Consider the following 23475-nt stretch of genomic DNA (forward strand, 5'->3'; position numbering starts at 1 on the left):
CTTGATGGTTTCAACATTCTTTGTTTACTGATATGGTTTGCATATTTTTCCTTCACAGCACCAAAGTTGACATTTGAATAATTGTTTAAAAATATTTGCTATGCCAGAATTATAAAGCCTCTTCACCACCATCCAATTTATACTCACAATTTCTACTCTTCCACATCCCTTTATCACTGCATCCTTTTTGAGCTGAAATTTACTGATGATCTTTTAGTAAAATAGTAACAGATCTGTCAGCTTATAATGTGATTTTAAGAACAAGGCTTACCTTGTTCTTAAATATGGTATTTCATAAGACAGCAGGTGCCACTCTCCTATGTAAATGCAACCCTGAAATAATCTTAAAAGCTAATTGAAAAATACTTGATTTAAAACAATTTTTTGAAGAATTATATAAAGTCAACATAAGCTTATCACTTTTTTTCTAAATGGAGAATAATTACATATTGCTAATTTATTTATCAAAGATTTTATCTCTGTCCCAAGAACTCTAACAGTATCACATTTGGAAATAAATGGAAATATTACGGAATTGAAATTTTTTCATAATTAAAAAAAGTTTTTGTAGGTCAATAGTTTAAAAAGATAGGCTTTGTTGCTACCACCAACTAAATATTCAGAGAGTCAGTTGCCACTTACTTTCCTGATTTTATCTGCTAACGTGGAAACAGTAGTCTTTTTAGCTACACCCTTCCTAACAACCTGGCGGTTTAGGGGATCAGCTGTATCATGGCTCCCTTGTCAACCTCAGGCAACATGGGGGATCTAGTCTGCTTTTTGGCATTATACATAAAATATCAAATGATAAGTAAGGTTCCATATTGCATGCCAGAATGGCTCAAAGTATGGGTAATACACAGTCAGATAACTCATATTACTTTTATTTTACAAAGATGTACAGCTGGAGAATCAGGCCACAGGAGCTCAGATCTCTCAGAGAATGCCTTGTCAAATCACTGACGGCATCTCCAGCACACATACTTCATCAAGCTCAGTGGAGTAGTTTGTTTACTTTTCTCCTCAATAACTCATGGGTATTGTGTGGATGTGACTAGAATTTAGATTTAATGCCAGTGATTCAATTCATTTCAAAGATCCATATTTAAAGCATCATTTTATGATGTGCAAAATCAAAACAGCTGCAAAAAATAACTTGGCGATTGCAGATTTCTTTTGTGATTTGTTAATCCTCTCTCCCCTGGGCCCTGATGAGCATGCCAAGTATTGATGAGCATCAGGAGCATGCTGGGGAGAAGGGGATGGAACTTTATATTCTCTTTCGGGGTGGTTGTGTGGTTTCATATTATGCACAGTCATCTTAATTCAAGCTGTGTTTATCTCTTGGTATTTCTTCAGACTGCGCCTTCTTAAGGATGACCTCCTTGTATTGGCATATAAGCAAGACACTTGATCTATGGAGTTTCCATCAATAGCAATTTTACTGACATTTTCCTCTACAATGGAAATTATTTCAAAATTGAACAGTGTAGAATTTGCTGGCCTGATTGGGAGGGGATCACATGAGCAGGGATGGGGTGAGCTCCTGCACAAACTATTAAGTTGGGAGTTACGTAGTGATGGTTCTGCTCCCAACTTTGCTTTTCACAGCTTTGTTCCAAGCAGGCCATAGGCAATGAGCAAATAAATAGGTCAAAAATACTTTAAATAATGGAGGTAAGTGCAGTGTAAAAAATTTAACAAAAAAGTGGAGAACTTTGGGAGAGTAGGGACATGGTGGCAAGAAGGGCAATTTTAAGCAAAGTGTTGTTCAGGAAAAGCCCACTGTGAAGATTCCATTTGATCCTAGAAGATATGGGAATCCAGGAAAGGAGGGAGATGGGGACATCCTGAGTGTCCTGTGATGTAAATGGGAAAGAGTGCATGATGAAATCAGTCCTGTAAGCAGACACTTTCAGCCAGGATGAGCATGTTGGGGAGTGGACATAAGGGAGGGGTGGAGGGTCTTGCCAGGCACATGTAGAGCTTGGGAACTACCGTACAGCTTCTGACATCAGTTTATTCAACAAGGATGTTAGGAAAGTTATCAATTTATTTATTCCTTTAGCAAACACTTATTGGCACCTACAATGCGCCAGGCTCATATTTTGATGTTGGGGATGCAGAGATGAATAAAACATAGCTCTGCCTTCTAGGTACTCAGCATAGCGGGGGACCAGACATGAAAACAATTACATTGCTGGACCATATGATCTGTTTACAAGATAAGCGGGAACCAGAGAGAAGGAGGAGGGGCCCCTTCCTTTTAGCAATATTAGTGACGGCTGCTCCCAGGCAGGAAGTAACACCTGAATTGGGTTTTGGAGGAGAAATAGAGGTTTGCCATGTGGACAAGGTGAAAAAAAAGAGCATTTCAGGTAAAAGAACAGCCTAAATCTATCATATATTAGGGGAACTACAACCAGTTAAATTTTACTACAGTGTTAAATGGGCAGGGGAAGAACAAATGGATTTGAGGAAGTTTTAGGAAGTACAATTAGTGTTCAGTAATTAATTGCATGTGAATGGTGAGGTTGAGGGTGAAGCAAAAGTTTTTGGGCTGGGGGCCTTGGGTAGATGGTGTTAACACCAAGGAGATCCCAAGAAGATCGTGTATCTCAAAGGAGGACTGGGGGTTGTGGTGGAGGAGGTGGGAGATAATGAGTTAATATTGATGTAATGTCCTAATCTGGTTCAAGAAGTGCAACGCAGTGAGCTTCCTTTCAGTGGAGATTAAAAACAGCTTTCTGTCTGGAGAAGATGACATGGTTTTGTACTTTCATCCAGTGGTATATTGGTAAACTGCTAAATTGGCTGTCTGCAAAACAAAAGAAAAGAAAACAAAACAAAACTATGATTTATAGCACTCGCTGATTTCTGTGGTGTAAACAGTGCTGCCAGATTTCAAGCTGGTGATGGTTTAACAATCTACACGCCCAGCACTGAGTTTTGTCTCCTGACATGTGTTTGTTGAGCTCCCACTTGGCACGATGAATGTAGCCCTGTGCTGGCTCTTTCTCCCTTACATCTGAACGACTTCCCACCTTCCTCCACCTCATTCTTCCCAACAGATTGGTTTCAACAATGGCTACTTTCTAGCTTCCAATGGGGCTCAGCTAGTGGGAGCCACCAAGAGGACATCAGAGTGTGGGAAGACAGTCAGGCTGGGTAGTCGTTCCCTCTTTTCTTCTTTGCCAGATGATCCTGGTGGCCTGTGTCCCACTGTGAGAGCCTCTGGGTCCTATCAGGCAGCCTTCTGCATACAGCTGTCTCCAAGTTCCAAAAGCTGCTTCTTTCCCTTGTCCCTTAAGTCTGGGCTGCTAACAGCAGTCTGTCCCTCCACGCATGCTACACTATCCCTTGTTCATTTTTTTAAACCTTGCCAGCACCTTTGTAAGTGGCTTTTCCATTAAACGCTCTGCAGTGATCCTACTTCAGCCAGTCATTTCTTTCCTACTGGAACCATGGTTATTCCCAGTGAAAAATAAGACAAAGTCCTGGTTGTTAAAGAGTTTCAGACCAATGTGACCAAAAAATACCTTGCCGTCTCCCATTATTGCTCTTCTGATGGAAGACAATGACACAAATGTTCACTAGCACACTTTTCTATCCCCATGTCTATGAAACTGGAAACCAAAGAAATCTCTTTCCTCCCTCTCTCATACCCCATCAAAGCCATACCTCTTATGAGGTCTCTTGATCACCAGGAAGTGCTGATGTAGGAAGCTGATGCTGTTGGTCCATCACAGAGAGGACAAGCTGTCTGTTGTTTTTTGTGTTTTCCAGCAGTGGTAATGATTTCATGCTCTTGTGTGATTTGTGGATTTATGCTTCTGTGTTATCTGTGGCTTATGTTTGTGAGCAGAAGTCAGCTAGGTGAGACATTTTGGAGCACTGGACTGTAGTCATAGTATCTGGCTATGAGATGTTTTTAGGCTTCAGTTTCCTCTCAATGCAAAGGAAGGAAATAGGAGTAAATTGTCTTGCAAGACCCTTCCAGTGTTAACATTCTTTTCATGACTAAGGTCTGCAGCTCTGGGAGCTGCCTGTGACTATGACTTTGTGAGTACTGTCTACTGACAGCTCAGCCTAACAAAGACAAATTTAGAAATTAAAAAAAAAAAAAGAGTATGTGATTCTTATCAATGAATAATACATCTTACTTAGTAGCATGCCACTTACCAAGTGTTGTATCAAAGAAAAGTGTGTTAGTTACCTATTGCTGCATAACAAATTATCCCAGATTTAGCAGCTTAAAATAACACGCATCTGTTATCTCAGTTTCTATGGATCTGGAATCTGAGAGTGCCTTACCTGGGTCTTCTGTTTCAGGGTCTGTTATGTGGGCAAAGTCATGGTGTTGACCAGGGCTGGGGTCATATCTGAAGGCTTGCCTAGGGAAGGATACAATTCCAGGCTCATGTAAATGTTGGAAGAATTTTAGTTCTTAAGGACTGAGAGCCTCAGTTCCTAGGTGTCTGTTGGCCAAAGGCCACCCTCAGGTCCTTGCCATGTAGGCCTACCTATTATAGCAAAGGGAGAGTAGTCTGCTAGCAAGAGAGAAGTCACACTTATGTACCCTAATGATAGAAGTCACATCCCATTACCTTCTGTTGGTTGTAAGCAAGTCACTAGGCCAGCTCACACTCAAGGGGAGGGGACTACACATGGCATGAATAGCAGGATTGGGGGTCATTCAGGGCCTTGTTAAAGTCTGCTTATCAAAAAGACCCTTTTTCTTTCCCCGTGGAAATAGTTTTAAATCCTGACCTTTTCAGATCTGCTGAAAGGTTAGTTATTTGCCAGAAATAGAAAGTGACAACTAAATGCAATGTGAGATCCTGAATGGAGATCTTGGTAATATTTGGATACGGTCCTTCCTTTAGTTACAGATATTATACTAGTGTCAGTTTCCTGGTTCTGATAATTATACCGTAGTTACATGAGAATTTGCTTTAGGGGAGCCCAGATAAAGGCTATATGGAAACTTTCTGTACTACTTTTATAACTTTTCTGTAAGTCTCTAAATGTAGTTTAAAGTAAGAAGTTAGATATTAGGTAAAATTAGCTGCAAGGATATATTGTACAACATGGGGAGTATAAGTGGAGTATAACCTTTAAAAATTGTGAATCACTGTATCGTACACCTGTAACTTGTATAATATTATACATCACCTGTACCACAAAAATAAAAATAAAAAGTTAGAAAAAAGTGAGTTATAAAACCTAAAAATCCATTAGCTATTATAAAAGCTACTGTGTGGCTATAGCTTGTTCAGTCATTTTAACTCTATGTCTTTATCAGAACTTTTTTTGCAGATGAAATCTATAAATTTAGAGGTGGTAGCAGGGAGATATTGGTCAAAGGGTACAATAAAAAATCCTTTTTTTTTGGTAAATTTAAAAATTAGTAGATAAATTTGCTTAAAATTGTGTAGGCAAAATCTATACTTTTTTTGTAGATAAGTTTAGAATAGCTTTCCTAGAGAAAATCCCCTAAAATCCTCACTATCACTATATAGTAGAATTATTTACATTTGTTTGTATGTATTTGTTTCAACAAATAATTATAGAGGTGAGGTAAGAGTTTTCTGCTTAAGCTTGGGTTGAAATGTTTTAGGGACTTTTGCACAACACCAAGTGCACACCACACATCAATTTAAAATAGTCACCTTTTCTAAAATAGTATTCTGATAGCCAAATCCGACTCCTCCCCTGTGCGGAGCACTATTTTCAGAGGTCAGTCTGCTTGTTGCTTGGATATTGGCCCTTATATTCCAAAATAGTGTGGTCTGTCTCATCGCACTTTTCCATGTGATGAAAAGCAAAACACTTCAACCCCTTGTAGGCAGTTGAATTTCACGCAAAGCAAGGACAAATGGCTCCTCATTCTGCTCAGTGTCTGAAAGGGCTGCTAGTTATTAATACTCTGTCACCATTTCACATGTCCTCATCCAGCAATTTAAAGCCTATGGGTCTCGGTTGGTTACACCTCTTAAGAGAGCTATTTGGAAACACTCTAGACATTTTTCTTAGGCCCTATTTTTAGAATGGAAGGCCTAATGGTACTTTAATGTCTCTATATATTCCCAGCGCAAATCTCGAGTGAAAAAAAATGTCTGTTACCTTTTGAAATGTAGCAAAACTGGTGGGATTATCACTGCTCCTCTGAGATGCATTGTGTTAAAGAATGAATTTTGATTTACAGAATGTTAGTGGTAAAAGGATCATGAAAAAATCAGCTCTTCCAAACCTCTCACTTTTCAAATGAGGAAGCTGAGTCTTGGTGTGAGCAAACTGTTGGCCCAAGATTAGATGAGGAGGAGGGCCCATGTGAAAGATTCAGGATGGTAGACTTAATGCTTTCCTGCAGAAAATGACTCTGGTAAGAGTCAGTGACAAGAAGTCAGCTTCTGGGTTAAAGACTCAGCTTTGGAACATGAAAACAGTCTGCTGGCCCCCTTTGTTGCTCTTACTGTCGAAGATTCTGAGAGAGATGTGGAGTGATTAAAATATATGTGGGTTCAGGAGTGAGGAAATTTCGGGGAATCCCTTGGGACACAGCGATCTTCCCCATCTGACAATGTCAGGTGAATTTTTCCCTCTGTAAATGAAACTTGAAATTTCATCAATTAGAGATTCCTTTGCTCCAGCAAGCAGTCATCTAATGATGCAAAAAACCTCGGGGAGGGTTAAGTGTCCATCTATTATTATATATTACTCTGTGTTTTCGTCCCTTTTCTTCTTTGAAAGTCTAATTACAATCAGCTCACTTGGGGAAGGTAGTTTTGATGGTCGGAAGGAGAGGAAATGTTTAGGAGCAAGTAATGCTCTGGTGGAGGTGGCAGTCCAGGTGCAGTCCTGGAGGGCGGACGGTCAGGATGGTATCAGGGCACTGGACCCAGGTCAGGCGAAGGAAGAATGCTGAAGCCAAGCCTAGCTTGTTTTGTAGTTTTATTGTGGGCTGTCTCACCTGGAAGAGAAAGAGAAATGCCTGTACCCCTTCCTGGTGTTCCTTAGCCCCTTCCGCAAATTTCTCTGAAGGTTAACTAGGAGTTTATAGGGTGAAGGGAGAACCCAACCCCTGTGTATGTGGTTGGTCCACTGGGAAAGTGCATATCAAGTTTTGAACTAACCTTGAGTTACGCTTTTGGAACATACATTCCTCAAGTAAGTGCTCATGTGTGAGAGAGTTAATAGTTAATGGTCCTTGAATCAGTCTGCCTGGGTTCGAATGCTGGCTGTGACATTCACTACCTCATTGATTTTTAGACGAGTCTCTTATATTTCTTGTGCTTTAGTTTCCTGATTTGTGTATTAGGGATGACAGTAATGTTACTGGAGAGTAGAGAGTAGGTTCTTGTCTCACGCAGGAAAGAATTCCAGAGCGAGCCATAGTAAAGTGAAAGCAAGTATATTTGGAGAGATACACGTTCCATAGAATGAGGTCCATCTCAGAGGAGTGACCCCGGGGTGCACGGTGGTTAGTTTTTGTGGGCTGGGTAATTTCATACATTAATAAGTGGGAGGATTATTCCAACTGTTTTGGGGAAGGGCTGGGGATTTCCAGGAATTGGGCCCTTGCCCACTTTTTGGCTTTTCATGGTCAGCCTGGGAACTGTCATGGTGCCTGTGGGCGTGTCATTTAGCACGCTAGTGTATTACAGTGAGCCTGTAATGAGGCTCAAGGTCTACTGAAAGGCATATCTGCTGCCATCTTGGGCCTAGTTGGTTCTAACCACTTTATGTCATATCCTCAATGGCTGTCTCATTCTTTTAATGGTTGTGCCCTGCTCCCTTCCTTCCTGTCTCAGTAATGGTACCCATAGTATATTACTATGTACTGTAGTGAGAAATAAATGAGTTAATGCACTTAGAATAGAGCCTAGCATCATGAAAGCAATTACATAGAAATTCTGTGTTCTCCACATTTCTCAACCATGTTCCCAGTTTTATTTGAGAAAATATAGTCTCTAACTTCTCTGGAATCACATCTAGGAAAGGAAATCTTTTAAAAAGTTTGAGTGATACTTTTAGTCCTTGAAATATCTGATCTATTTCCTGAATGGCAGTCAGGTGTCTCCTTTACACTGAGATTCCTGCCTGGACCAAGTCACATTTTATGTCCTAACACTAATTCTTTCAAATGCAAAACCTCTTTCCACATCTTCTCTAACAAATTTAGTCACATATTAATGTAGGTAGGTAGTTACATGACTATTAGGATTCTAAAGGTACTCAGTCGTAAGTTTCTGAGAATAAGGTCAAAAGCATTTGCAACTGGATGTCATTGTTGAGTACCCCTTCCCCACATTGTTATGTATAAGATCTCACTCTTAGGACTCTTTCACAGGCTATCAGTTCTATTTTAACTCAGTGGCTGGCGCATCTTGTTAATGTTTCTGTGATCTGTAGAAATATGAATGGGGAATTGTAAATGTGTTTGTTTGATCAAGGAGTTCTTAAAGCCTAATTATTAGGTCCTTTTATGAGACTAGATAATATAGGAGAGTAGATAGAGCCTAGACTGAAAGTTAAAACTTTTGGATTCTCTTCGCACTTCTTCCATTAGGAAACTGTGTGTCTCAGAATCTCCCTGGACTTGTCTCAAATGAAGGATCTGAATGAGGTGTTGTTTAAAGTTTCTTACAGATCTGAGGCTGTATGATTCTGCAATAGCTTATTGACCCTACATTTGTGAAGCGTGTGTTCTGCTTTGACTGACATGTGTATTTTCTTTCCCACTTTTCTTAAAATCATTTGAAATGCCTTTGCCTTATGACGAGCCAGGGTGAGAGATGCAGTCTGTTAACCGCAAAGTAGAAAAAGCCACCTGGGTCTGTAAGAGAACAAGTCCATGGCCTTGACATTGTAGACACAGAGCCACGGATCCGGGAGTGTTTGATTGCGTGTCAGATGAATAAAGACAAACTCCGGGGCATCATTACTTTACCACTAATGGACAGTTGTTTGTATTTTTCTATTTTGCAGAAGATAACATAGAAATGAAAAGATAAACAATGATAGAAGGTTTCAGAGTTGCCATTTGTTTGTATAATATTTTCTTTTCCAAGGAGGCCATGGAGGTTAAGGAACTTCTCTCTGTCTGCCTCTCAGAGATCCTTTGAATGTCTCATAGGGATGGTAAAGAAATTAACCTATTTTGTGACCCACTTCTGATTTTCCAATTTGAGGGGCTTCATTTCTATGTTAATTTACTTCTTTTGATATTAAGTAGAGCTCGTTTTTAGTTGACAGATTTACTTTAGCACAAGAAATCTAAAAAAAAAAAAAAATCATTTGGGATAAATGCTTCTACAAGAGATAGCTAGATGATATTATGCAACTAGCTTATTCCCTCTAGAATCATGACAGTAGGGTGGCTGAAATCCTAGGGTCGAATGTAGAAATTTAAGTTGTTGACTATAGTAAATATAAACTTAGATAATATTGCCAAGTTTTCTTATTAGTTTAATTATTACTTTGTGAAATAGCCTGTAAAAACATTAATTTTCACCTTTCTATTTTCTTCTAGTGTTGGGCTCCTGCCCTGTAGGTCCTTCTGTGAGGCTGCCAAGAAGGGCTGTGAATCAGTCCTGGCCATGATGAATGCCACCTGGCCTGATTTCCTCAAATGCTCCCAGTTTAGAAACCAAAGTGAAAACAAAAATGCCAGCAGGATTTGCTTCTCACCACAGCAGGAAAGAGAAAAGCAATGTAAGTGCCTGTGTTTTGTTGCATTTTTAAAAGACTTTATTGAGGTATACCATTTATACGAGGAAGAATACAAATAAGGTGTGCATTTCAATAATTTGTAACAAAGTGACCAGACCCACGTGACCAGCACCCAGATAAGGAGATGGAATATTGACAGCATCCCAGAAACCCTCTCAAGCCCCCTCCTGTCACCTCACCCTCTCAAAAGAGACCTGAATGCCGACTTCTATCTCCTTGGGTAGTTTTTATCAATTTCTGAACTTGATATCAATGGAATCATGCAGTCTACAGTCCTTTTGTGTCCAGCTTCGTTTGCTCAACATTATGTTTGAGAGATTCACTATATTTTCATCTTCCAGTGATTCATTCATTCTCTTTTTAATAGTACTTTGATATATTTTGCATCACAATGTATTTTCCTGTGCTATTGTTGATGGATGTGGGAGTCGTCTCTGGCTACTATGAACGGTGATGCTATGGCTATTCTTGTATATGTCTTTGGTGGAACAAGGATATGTATTTGTTCAGCAAAACAGTTTTTTTTTAAAGTAGTTGTGCCAATTTATACTTATCCTAGCTATGTGTGAAAGTTGCAGTTGCTCCAAATCTTCCCCAACACTTGGTATTGTCAGTTTTTTTTTTTTCAGTTTTAGCAATTCTGATGATAGTATTGTGCTATCTCTTTGCAGTTTTAAGTTGCATTTTCCTAATGAATTTGATTGAATTTTCAAGATGTCTTGGTTATTTAAATATCTTTTTTTGTGAAGTGTCTGTCCACGTATTTTGCCCCTTTTTAAATTGGATAGTCTGTCTTTTTGTTCCTGATTTGTCTCTCTTTATGCTTTCTGGATTTAAGTCATCTCTTGGGTATGTATATTGTGAAGATCTCCCACTGTGTGGTTTGCCTTTCCTTTCTTTTATTATTGTCTGTTATGGAATAGAAGATGCTGATTTTAATGGGTCTGCATTATCAATCTTCTCTATCCTCAGCTTTCTGGACTCTCCTGCTATAGTACAGTACATAAGAACCTCTTTCTAAATTCCTGAGAAGGCCCTTTGGCGTTCACATATGAATTACAATTGCTTGGGGCTTTGAGTTATCTTTTTCTAGAACATTATTGATGGTTAGCAGTAAGCCGTCCGATCCATTGTCCTTGTCAAACCCTTGGTCAATTACCCTATTTAGTACATTCCTTTCCACAGGTAGACTAGTCCAACTCACCTCTGACAAGGGTTTCAACCCTGGACCACCCCCTCATGCCAGGGAAGGTCTATCTCCATCTAACCATCAGTGTTGGCAGCCTCACTGCCATCCTAGCAGTGCGTGGTCCAGATCAATAACCTCGTCACATCACCTGCTTTCTTGGACCACTACAGTGACTGTCAGTAGCTGGGTTTTCCAGAAGCAGTCACTGAGGTGGAGTTTGTTGTACAGGGTGTTTATCAGGTATCAGCGCTTGTGTAAAGGAGGGAAGAGAAAGCAGGACTGAGCAGAAGGAGAAGTGGAAGTGCGATCCAGACCTGTTAAAGCCTCGGCTAAATCCACGGGGAGCTCTGGGGCACAGGTGACCTGAGGGAGTTGCTCCGTGTTGGGCCAAGATGGCTGGGTCTTTATATCCCCACCTCCATCAGCCGTTGGATGTGGGCCTTTCTGGGGAGGGTGTGCCCTGGGGCAAGGCAGCTCTGCAGAAGAGGCGAAACCTGAAGGAGATTCAGGCTGTTGATGATAGTGGGGGCAGCAGGTCCTCTCCTGAAGGGCAGGCACATAGAGTGGGAACAGACTACCTGGTCCTGGCAGAGACTGAGCTGGTTTCGCTGAGTGTTTATAAGGCAGTGTCCGTAAGGCTCTACTTACCTCTGTTTTTTTCCATTCTGAGCATGCGCTTCTCCAGTGGGCCTTACTGAGAAACCGAAGTGTTTCCTGCACTCCACTCCTCCTTGGGCAGTCCCAAATTATAATATTTTTCTTCTCAGAACAAGATTGCTGGGTTTCCACTTTGCTTCACATTGGTCTTCTTCCTAGCTGTTTAGCTTCTTGTACTTTACAGCAAATGCCATGAGGGGAAATCCTTCCATGTGATGGCCCCGTTTCTGTGTTTCCTTTCCCACTGCATCCTTGGCCCCTTAATTCCTGTCTTCTTTGACAGCACCCAAACTCTAATTTTTGTCTCTCCATCACTGTGGGATTGCCAAAAGCTCTACTGGCTTCTCTGCCTCTTTGCAGTCCAGATTCTTATTTTCTAGCGCCATGCCAAGAATTGGCGAGTCCCAAAGGGAAAAAGCGTCCACAGAATGCAGACTGTTTGCTCTGTAGTTACCTTTTCTCTGGGATCTGAGCCGCTTGCATCCTAATAGTCTCCCACTATCAAGGGCCTTTAAACAGATGTTTCTTGTGTTTTATCTGGCTTTTGTAGTTTTACTTGATGGGGGACATTGACATGTCATAAGCTACTACATCGTAGCCAAAAGTCGAAGTTTGTTTTATTTCTTTTAAGCACACTGTTTAATAGAGTTGATGCTAAATTCGGATTCCCTCCAAAAGATTGTATATAGTTAGAAGCCACCATAAGGATGAGTGAGTGTGTCTGAAAGAGAAACCCCTCAATTCTTTTCTTTTTCAGCTGCATTTGCCCCTGTTTTGATAAGAACACTTCGCTAGTGGTTATTTGGGAAATGCAGCCTGTTGATACAGGATTGGAGAATCCACTGAGAAAATCTGAAAGTCAAAAACATCACTAGTGTTCTTTAACAGGATGGTCCAAAAGTATCAGTTCTTGAAAATCAGAATAACATCAGTATTCTTTAAGAGCTCAAGGTGAAATGCCACTGACATAGGTTCCCCAAATATCAGAAGACAGTACAAATCTTCCTTCTGATCTTGGAAAAGACTGGTGAGTTTGGGACAGATTTTGGAGGATTGGTAAAACGTTTATACTAAAAAGCTTACCAGTCTTTTTAGAATTCTTTTTTTTTTCCTTTTTTTTAGTTTTCTTTGGGGGGGAGGTAATTAGGTTTATTTCATTTAATTATTATTTTTTTAAATGGAGGTACTGGGGGTTGAACCCAGGACTTCATACATGCTAAACATGTGCTCTACCTCTTGAGCTATACCCTCCCCTCTAGAATTCTTGATTGTACTATTCTTTCTATGTAGAATTAATTCTCTGAACATGGGTCTGATAAGTGGTGTTTAAATTCCTAGAATTTAAAATAATTTTTCTGTCTCATGCTTGATGGATAAACAGGATGCTAGCCATCATAGGCATATTCATAGTTCATGTTCTAGGGAGAAAGTAACTGTTAACTGTGATCTTTGTGTATGCACAAGAATATAATTTCTAGCATACGCACTAAAATGTGTTCATGTACCAAAAATATATTGTATGCCAACTTGCAAATTATGCATTATATAATATCGTTTTAATCATATAAGGGTTTATGCTATAAGGTCAGTTATAAATATAACTAATGAAGTCCTTTCCTCATTTTTTCATTTATTCAGTAAATATTCACTGAGTACCTGTGCAGTTCTGAGCATTATCCCAGGTAATCTGAAAAGAATAAAAGTAGTTACAGTGACCATAGTATTAATTTAGCCCTGGCTAGTATGGTGGTTCTCAACCAGAGATGATTTTGTAGCCCCCACCTGGGAACATTTGGCAATGTCTGTAGACATTTTGGTTGTCGTAACTTTGGGGCCAGAAAGAGTTGCCCCTGGCATTTAGCTGGTGAGAGACCCACCATGCGAAACATCCTGCAATGAACAGGACAGCCTCCCCCAGCAAAAAACTATGTGGGTCAAATGTCAATAGTGCTGCTTTTGAGAAACCAAACCCTGGTTTGGGCTTTATGTTTTCAAGGTACTCTATAATAATAATAATAACAACAACAACAACAACAATAAACAATAACAATAATAATCCTTATCATGCTTCCTACCTTTAGTGAGGGCTAAACCTAATCTGGTATGCCCATATATGAGAAACAACGTAAAAGCGTTGGTGACTCCATTAAGCCACAGAAACTAGAAAGGAACACAGGTTAGATGTCAATGGAGTAGAAGTGGAGTCTATTACATAAAGGAATTCTGAATATTTGGAAGAGGAAGGGTCCCACTTGGCACAGTGGAAGAGAGAAGGTGATCTGGGGTCATATTCATCACTGTGAACCTGTGTTGGGCGTCAGGTGCCTACTTGGCCCATGAGACAAATGGTGATGAAAAATTGACTCCCATCTTAATCTCCTTCCAACTTTTCGAATCATTTGCCCCAAGAAAACAGTAGCCCCCCTTTTTACGTTATGGACCCCAGTCTCCTTTCCGAAGTGCTTTCACAGCTGTTAGGTCACTTTGCTTCCAGAGTAAACCTCTGAGGTATTATCACCTTCATTTTATAAATAAGGAAACTGAGGTTCAGGAAGATCATTCCAAGGTTATTTTAAATCAGCCGCCCAGCCTCTCTCTTCTCCCCAACAGTCCACCATCCAGGGATTTGTTTATTAATCCTTGAATGCTTCCCTTTGTTACGGCTCCCTTCTCACAAGAGCTTTCAAAATGCCTTTTCTGACTGAGTTGAGCCAAAACTCACAACTTGTAACAGCTGCTTTTCCCAATGCTCAGCTCTGTAAATTCAATTCCTCTTCTCTTAGCATCCTTGAATAAGTCATAACCCCAAAGATATTTTGTTCTCACATAGAAGGATACACGGTTGTCTCATCCTTTCTGTCTTATGCTGATGCTGGGTCCTGTAAAGTAAATAATGTGCTAATGTGATAATGCTGTGGGAACTGTTCCTCAGAGGTTTTTAAAATAAACACTGTGTGTGTTTCCATAGTTGAGTTGTGAGAACTCAGAGGGCTAAAAGATCAAGGTCCATCAATCATTCTGAGCTTTCTAATTCTTTACTCTACCTTGTCTGTAATTATATATGGAAAGTAGTTTTTAAATTGTACTTCTGTGGGTCTAACGAGGTCTCCTCTGCCATGAAAGAACTTTGGCTATTTATTCTTTCATTCTCTTCTCCCTTTTCCAGTCTCTTACTTGTTTTTCTAGCTCTGGTTGCTGAGAGCAACCACTTCATTGCATTAGCAGCAAAATTGTCATTTTGAGATCTTGGTGAAACATATATTCTGAATTTCTGCTATTGAATTGTGAGTTCATTTGGGAGAAATACTGCAGTGCTATTTCTTTGAGGTACTCAGTATCAAAATTTTGCCAGAGATGGATGATTAGAGGTAGTGTGATGGAATTACTAAAAACTAGCCATGCACTCTTTATGACAATGAATAATCAAATAAAATGAGGTTTTACTAGAACTTCAAAATTTCCTACATTTATAGTTTTAAATTATTTAAAATTTAAATCATAAATAACATTTTCTTTCTTCCATATGTAGATACTTCTTTGGAGGGTGCCAAATTTAGATCTGAAGATTTGTTTTCAAGCCCTGGTTTTCTTGTTTAATAACTGTGTGGTCTTGAGCAAGTTTCTTAAACCCTTTTAACTTCTCTTTCCTCAATTTTACAATAGGAATAGTAATACCTGGGTGGTAGAACTGTTTTATGGGCTACGTGAGGTAATGTATTTGAAAGAATTTTGGAAGCCATGATGTACCATACAAATGTAAATGCTTCAATCCAACATTTAGACATTTAGACGCATTTTCTCTGTACCGGGCATGTCTACTTTTCAAGAGCTCATAGGCCAGTGGAGAGATAGACATCTAAGCACAGAGTAAATCAGCCCTTGGATCTCTCCTTTTTTGGTGATCTAATTCAGGCTCATGGCTTGAAGTCCCACCATACACTGACATCTACAAACCTGGCTCTCAAACTGTACATCCTCTGAACTCCGGACTTGCATGCATATGTATGCTTGGGACACATACACACTTGCATGCGTGCTTGTGTGCGTGCAAACACACACACACACACACACACACACACACACAGAGCCATCTATCTGTTTCCATTTGAGTGTTTACAAGACATTTCAGGCAGAACAGGTACTACCCTGATCTAGTATTGCCCCTGCACCTGCTCCTCTCCCAGCCCTCCCAATCTTAGTAAATGACAACTTCATTCTTCCAGTTGCTCCAGCCAAAGACCTTGGGTCATCCTTGACTCTTCTCTTACTCTCTCATACTATATCTGATCTGTCAGAAATCTTCTTGGCTATGCTATCAAAATAGGCATGGAACCCATCCAGTGCCCACCACCTCCACAACCACTCCCAGGTCCAAGTCACCTCATCTCCTGCCTGGATTATCTTTCCAGGTCCTTATTGTCATCCTTCCTGCCTCCTAATGTCCTGGAGGGCTATTCTATATATAGCAGCAAAAGGGATGTTTTAATTGTTGCCATCTCTCCCCTCCAAGTTTTCCCATCTGCTTCAATATAAAAGCCACCAGGGCCCTCCATCAGCATCACTGCATTGTGGAAGGAACTCCAGGGGAGGACCAATCACACAACATTCAAAGTAAACAGTGCCTCCTGGAGTTGTACAGCATAGACCTCCTGCCCTACAATATCTGCCCCCATTCCCTCTTTGACTTCTCTCTGAATACTTGTCTCTTGCTCTCTAAGCTCCAGCTACTCTGTCTGCAGTGATCTTCCCCAAGATATCCCCTCTTCTCAGTTCTTTTAAGCATGTGTCTGTAGGGCCGTAACACAGGGAATGTTTGGGAGAATGGCCAAAGTTAAGAAGAGAAGCTCTATGGAGTAAAAACTGTCATTATTATTGTAGTTATTTGGGTAGTGACAGAGCTAAAGACACAGAAGAATTCTTTTAATTTTTATTTTTTAAATTTTTTATTGAAGTATAGTGGATTTACAGTGTTGTGTTAGTTTCTGGTATACAAAATAGTGATTCAGTTTTATATATAGATATGTATACTTTTTCATATTCTTTTAAATTATAGGTTATTATAAGCTATTGAATATTGTTCAGTGCTATACTGTAGGACCTTGTTGTTTATCTTTTCTGTATATAGTAGTTTATATCTGCTAATCCCAAACTCCAAGTTTATCCCTCCTCTGCTTTCCCCTTTGGTAACCATAAGTTTGTTTTCTATGTCTGTGAGTCTGTTTCTGTTTTGTAAATGAATTCATTTGTATTTTTTTTTTTTTAGATTCTGTGTACAAATGATATCATATGGTATTTGTCTTTCTCTGTCTTAATTCACTTAGTATGATAATCTCTAGGTCCATCCATGTTGCTGCAAATGGCATTAATTCATTCTTCTTTATGGTTGAGTAGTATTCCATTGTGTATGGAACTTCTTTATCCAATCATCTGTCAATGGACATTTAGGTTGCTTCCATGTCTTGGCAACTGTAAATAGTGCTGCTGTGAATATTTTGGGGTGCATACATTTTTTCAAATTGGAATCTTCTCTGAGTATATGCTGAGGAGTGGGATTGCTGGAACATTTGGTAACTCTTGTTTTTAGTTTTTAAAGGAATCTCCATACTGTTTTCCATAATGGCTGCACCAAACTACATTCCTACCAACAGTGTTGGAAGGGTCCCTTTTCTCCACACCCTCTTCAGCATTTATCATTTGAAGACACAGAAGAATTCTTAATAAGCTTCATGATTAACTTGTCTGGTACTTAAACTTTATTTGGCTGTGTATTGAAACTTGAAAGGTTTTTTAAAAAATCATTTAAAAGTCCCTAAGAACTTCTTTCAGTCTGTGAACCATGAGAAATTCTCATCTTGTAGATGTCCACTGTTTTTCTCTGAGAGCCACAGTCTTGTTTTGACTCTATTCTGCCACATGCCCAGCATAAAGAAGCAGTGCCAAGCAAAACAGATCTCTTGTTGAACCTAAAGACTACCTGGGCTCAGTCATTCTTGTTTATAGATCATTAGAGATTAGGTTTCTCTTCTCTGCCAGATATTGCTTTGCTTAAGGTGGCACAGTGGTTCCTAAAAAAGAAATATAGAGGTTTCCTTTCCTCACCTGCATTCATTCTTCTTACTCTCCTTACAAGTTGGATGCATGACTTAGAGGCTGATAACTCAGAAACCCGGTATCACAGGTTGATCCCTGTGCTTATTATGGAATATTATTTCATTTAGTGGCTAGAGACCAAGAGCTTCCACATTTTGTTCAATATTGTGCCTTGCAATCAAAAATTCACAGTTTTGGTCTTACAGACTACAATAAAATGCAGGAATTTTTAGCAATTAAAGTCTGGTTTTTTTCAATATATGTAATCATAAGTACATAGCTCTAAGCCTATTTTGGTCAATAATCAGTTTGATCGCTTCAACAAGAATGCTGGTAATTCATACCCTGAATAATTCAAAATACCATTTATTATAATTCTATATCCAGCTTTATATCTCTATGATGGTCAATTTAATCATAGCAGATACATCTTTACAGAATCAGGTGGTTGGGAAAAATTGCTGGTTGGGTTTTTTTTCACATGATAGGAATATTAGCTTAGTTCTGTTTCATATTTGTCTCCCCAATTCCCAAGATTGTATACTACCTATGTCCAAAAGGTGGACATAACTCCTTAAGCTCAATCAGTTCTTCTTGAAATTGAACTGCAGTGGTGTGGTGATTTCCTAGTAATTCAGACATCCTAGACTCTGGACTCTATACTCTGGGCCACCCAGTGAAACTAATGTGTAATTCAGAATCATCACCTCCAAGTCTGAATCTCTTCTGAAATTGTGGCTTCTTTATAACAAATAGCATTTTGATCTTCATAACTTCAACTCCATCGAGCTTGGCCATTGGGAAGTAATTGCAATCTCCATTTTCATCTGCTCAATCCGTAATATTTATTTTGTGTCTGAATCCCTGCACACATTTAAACAAAATGAGCTAAATTCTTATCAAGGAGGCAGTGTCACGTAGTATTTAGAGGTATGGTCTTCCACATAGTTTTGCTTGTGTAACCTTAAAATGATTTTGAAAAGTTATATACCCCTTGCACAATTTTAAGTTACTATCTAAAAGCTGTAAATCATGCTTGTAAGTAGTTGACAAAGAATACAATCTAAAGGATATTATGATAATTGACATTTTAAAATGAAAACTGTTTCATTACTCTTTTAAATATGTCCGGTGGAATTTAAATACCATAGTGACTTGGCACTCACAACCATTCTAGAATCACAAGCTGTTCTTTTAACATTGGGCGAGTATTACATAGTTGCTCTTTCTTCCTGAACTTTTATTTCTATTTCCCTTCTCTCACAGAATTTCATTTAGTTATTTTTTATCACTCTATCATACATTTCTAGGACAAAACAATGTATAAAAATGGAAATGATTACTTACAAAAAATTTACCTCACTCATGAGACAGAGGGTTAGCATTTTTGATTAATTTATCGTAGTTATTGTGACTTGTTTATAAGTAATTACTAAACTTAAATGTGACATTTATTGGAAATTTATCTCTTAATGTGTTAGAAGGGATGGTTTATTTTCTTTTAAAACTGGTTTGTGTGGAATGGAACAGTGTTTGTCATCAATTCCATTCTTTTTTTTTTCTTTTTTTGTCTTCTAGATTGTAATGCTTTGAAAACCTATCTACATAATGAAGTTCCATTTGCTCCACAATCTTACCAGTGCTTATTATTGTCAGGGTGATATTTATTGTTGTTTTTATGTTACCCATTCTCATAGGTATGTAGAGGTAAATGATTGTAGTTTTAATTTGCATTTCTTTAATGACTAGTGATGACTGGCTTTTAACATGCTTATTTGCCATTGGTATACCTTCTTCAGTGAAGTGTCTGTTCATATCTTTTGCTTATTTATTTCTTGGGTTGTATTTCTTATCGTTGAGCTCTGAGAGTTCTTTCTGTGTTCTGGCTGAAAATCTTTTACTGAATATGTGATTTGAAAATATTTTCTCCCAGTCCACACCTGTCTTTTTATTCTCCTCACATTGTCTTTCACTGAGCAAGCATTTTTAATTTTGATGAAGTCTAATTTGTCAATCTTTTTTTGTATAGAACATACATTTGTATCATATAAGAACATTTTCCCTTACTTATGTGCACGAAGATTTTCTCCTATAATTTCTCCTGAGACTTTTATCTTTTCATCTTATTATGATCTATGGTGAGTTGAAGTTTTACATCAAGCGTGAGGTATAGGTCAAGTGTTATTTCTTTCTTTTTGAAAATGAATGTCCAGTTTTTCTAGGAGCATTTGTTGAAAAGACTATCATTTCCCCATTAAATTGCTTTTGTCAGGTTAATTGACCATATTCATGTGGGTCTATTTCTGGACTCTTCAGTTCCATTCATTATGTGTCTATCCCTTAAGCATAACCATGCAGTTTTGATTATTACAGTTTTACAATAAGCCTTAACATCTGGGTGATGTGAATTTTTCAACTGTTTTCTTGCTTAAAATTTATTTTTCAGTACTAGTACTTTGCCTTTTTGTATAAATTTTAGAATCAGGTTGTCAAAAAAATCCTGCCAAGTTTTGATTGGAATTTGTTTAAAGCTATAGGTCAGAGTGGAAAGTTGTCAATGTGATGTCTTAATCACACTGAATCTTTTAAATGATGGACTTGGTTCATCTCTCCATTTATTAGCTCTTCCTTGATTCTTTTATCAACATTTTGTAATTTTTATTATATAGATCTTGTACATATTTTGTTAGATACTTTTAGAGCTATTGTAAAAGGTATTGTTTTAGAATATTGGTTTCCTATTGTTCATTGCTTGTTATGGTAAACAGAATTATAATCTCCAATACCCTGATGTACTCATTACACTTGTATAATCTCCCTACCTTTGAATGGGGGTGTGAACTATGAGTATGATGGGAGAGTTACTTTTGTGATTAGGTTACCTTCTATGTCACAGTCAACTTGAAGAAAGGTAGAGCATCCATGGTAGGGTTGCCATAGTCAGGTGAGCCCTTAAACTCTCTACTTGATTTCCTGAGGGTTTTTGTCCTGAACAATGTTGAATTTTATCAAATGCTTCTCCTGAATCTATTATTTTGATCATGCAGTTTTTCTTTGGTTTGTTAACCTGGTGATCATATTTATTATATTTTGGATGTTGAAATAGCCTTGCTTCCCAGGATAAATCCCATTTGGTTGGTTATTTTGTGTCTAGGTATGATTTTCCTTGAGTTTATTCTGTTTGGATCTGCTGAGCTTCTAAAGTCTAAATTTATATCATTAATTATATTTAGGAAGTTTTAGTCATTAATTTTTCAATTTTATTTTCTGTACAAGTGTTTCTCTTTTCCTTCTTGGATTTTAGTGACATCACTGTTAGACCTTTTTATAGTACCCAGCAGGTGCCTGAACTTATGTTCATTTTTTTTTCAATCTTTTTCTCTCTTGTTCAGGTTGGATGATTTCTGTTAATCTATATTCAAGTTCACTGACTCTTTCCACTGTCGTCTCTGTTCTGAAATTCTGTGGCTCTTAAAAAAACTTAGTTATTGTATTCTTTAGTTCTAAAATTTCTGCTTGATTTTTTCCATGAAGCTGTTATTTCTTTTCTGAGAACTTGTGTCCTTCCATTCATTTCAAGCCTGTTGACCATTACTTCATGGAGCATGTGTGTAATAGCTGCCTTAAGGGCTTTGTGAGTGAAAATACTGCAACCATATCACTAAACAAAGAATGTTGAAACCAAGTCATCAGTGGCTGCTGCCACCCCCCAGTGGGGACAGGCCTGCAGCCCAGCCTCTGCAGCCACTCACAGTGGTGCCCTCTGAGCAGATTCAGAATAAGAAAGGACAGGACACTGGCCCTAGATAGCTAGGTGCTTGTCAAAGGAATGAATTCAATGAGCCCAAATGTTTGCTTCCTCCCATACTTAGAAAAGTACTAAATTCTTTAATTTGAAATGCATGGTTTTCTTTAGATAACAAGTAATCCTTTATTGTTCCAACTACCTGGTCTTTGTTGTAAAGCTCCTATATATCCTAGCTCCTCCCCTACCTCTTTGGAGCAGTCCCTCAGAGCAATCTGAGAGGCTGTCATCCAGGCTTGAGTCCTCCTGCCAAATAAAACATAACTGTTAACTTTTAGGTTGCGCATTTATTTCAGTCGACAGCTTTATCAAGTAATTCTATCTGCATCATCTCAAGGTTGGTGTCTATTGATGGTATTTTCATTTAAGGGTGCTGAGAATGTCCTGTTTTTTAGTTTGTTAACTAATTTTGGATTATAGACTGAGCATTTTGAAGATATTATGAGATTCTGGGCCCTGTTAAAATTCTCTGGAGAAAGTTGATTTTTGTTTATGTGTTTGTTGTTTCATAGTCAGTTGACCCAGTTGGGCTCTAGTCATAAGTCCCATTCTACCTTCTGTGGGCTTTGATTTTGATGTCAGTTTAGTTTTCAAAGACTATGTAGTGCTGTTTGGATCCTCCCAACGTATGTGACTTCCATGGACCAGTCTTGTACCTTGGCCGTGACCTACATTGCAGTTTACTTCTCAAAGCCCTTGGTATTATATTTCAATTTATTTTCATGGATGCACTCTTGGGGAATAAGCTCAGGACTTCATACACAGCTCCATCATGTCTTTCCTCTTTGTGATCTCCCTGAGACTCCCTGGCTCCCAGGGACCCTTCCTCCTGGTCCTTTTTGAAACAGGTATAATTTCAGCATCCTTTCATGGTCATAACTACCTCTGGGGCAAATAGGCATCCTAGGCTACTGCTGCTCCCCTGGTGGCAAGAGTAGAGCTTTAGGACTGGGACCACCTTCCAGAGGAGGATCAAGAGAGAAAAGAGCTCTGGAAATTTCCCCCGCTCCCTTTGTTTGCCAGGGCCCCTCCCTCCCATTTCTCTGACCAGGGAGAGAGTTTCTCTTGGCCATTCCTGCTACATGATTTTGCAGCTCTGGATCTGTATTGGGAAATATGGGTAGAAAAAGAAAAACACAGAAAACTCACTTTGTTATTAGTCTTTTTTAAAAATTGAGGTATAATTGCAATATAGCATCATATTTATTTCAAGTGCACAATATAACGATCAATATTTGTATGTCTTTTTCAACTATTGATTTTCCTCATCAATCTGCCTACTATTCTTTCATTTTCAGGTGCCATAGATAGTTGCTTTATATGTTCTGTTCACAATTTTCAGTTATGAACAGAGGGGGAGATGAGGTAGAATAGTCTTATTCTATCTTTACTGGAACCAGAAGCTTAGAATCTCCCTTTTTACTTCTAATTTTAAGATACCTATTTAGGTAGATGGACAGACAGACAAAACCCAGTGCCTAATAATTTGCTGCCTGAAGGAAATGGATGCCCTTGCCTATGGTGTATCTTTGTGCTCTTTTGACTTTGCCCTTCAAGGGGTTTCCTTAGGAACAGTATATTCTCTGACATTTGGAGGATGAGGATGCAAGATAGCTAAATGGAGGACACTTTGAATTGTCTGTATGTTTGGAACTCCAGATATTTCACACTGTAGGGTTATACAGCATAGCAGGTTTGGAACAGATAGGTAAGAGGCATGCTTTTCTTTCACCAATTGGAAAAAAGGACTTTGTGAAAGGGAAGGTAGGAAAAGGGGAATGGATGACTTCACCCTTGCATGTGGCCTCAAGTAAGGGCAATTATAGAAGACAGGGCAATTGAGGATATGGAAGTCGATTCCCTTAAGACTCTCTCTGCCTGTATGTACCCTTGGAAAGTCTTTGCTTACCCTCAGGAAAAGACATTCCACACTTAGAAGATGGCTATTGTAGAATCAAACAGACCTGGCTATTATCCTGGTTCTACTTCTTCAGTGATA

At 38.8% G+C, this 23475-nt stretch overlaps 1 protein-coding gene across 6 annotated transcripts in view; it reads left to right on the forward strand.

Annotated features, from left to right (window-relative positions):
- CORIN (corin, serine peptidase) overlaps positions 1-23475 on the forward strand; it is a 222448-nt gene that overhangs the window by 85352 nt on the left and 113621 nt on the right. For all 6 annotated transcript variants that reach the window (XM_074348354.1, XM_074348360.1, XM_074348358.1 and 3 more), the window contains one exon: positions 9536-9717. In XM_074348354.1, the coding sequence (XP_074204455.1) occupies positions 9536-9717 (182 nt within the window). The remainder of the gene's footprint in view (positions 1-9535; positions 9718-23475) is intronic.

Source organism: Camelus bactrianus, chromosome 2 (genome assembly GCF_048773025.1).
Source record: "Camelus bactrianus isolate YW-2024 breed Bactrian camel chromosome 2, ASM4877302v1, whole genome shotgun sequence".
In the NCBI taxonomy this organism is placed as follows: Eukaryota; Metazoa; Chordata; class Mammalia; order Artiodactyla; family Camelidae; genus Camelus; species Camelus bactrianus.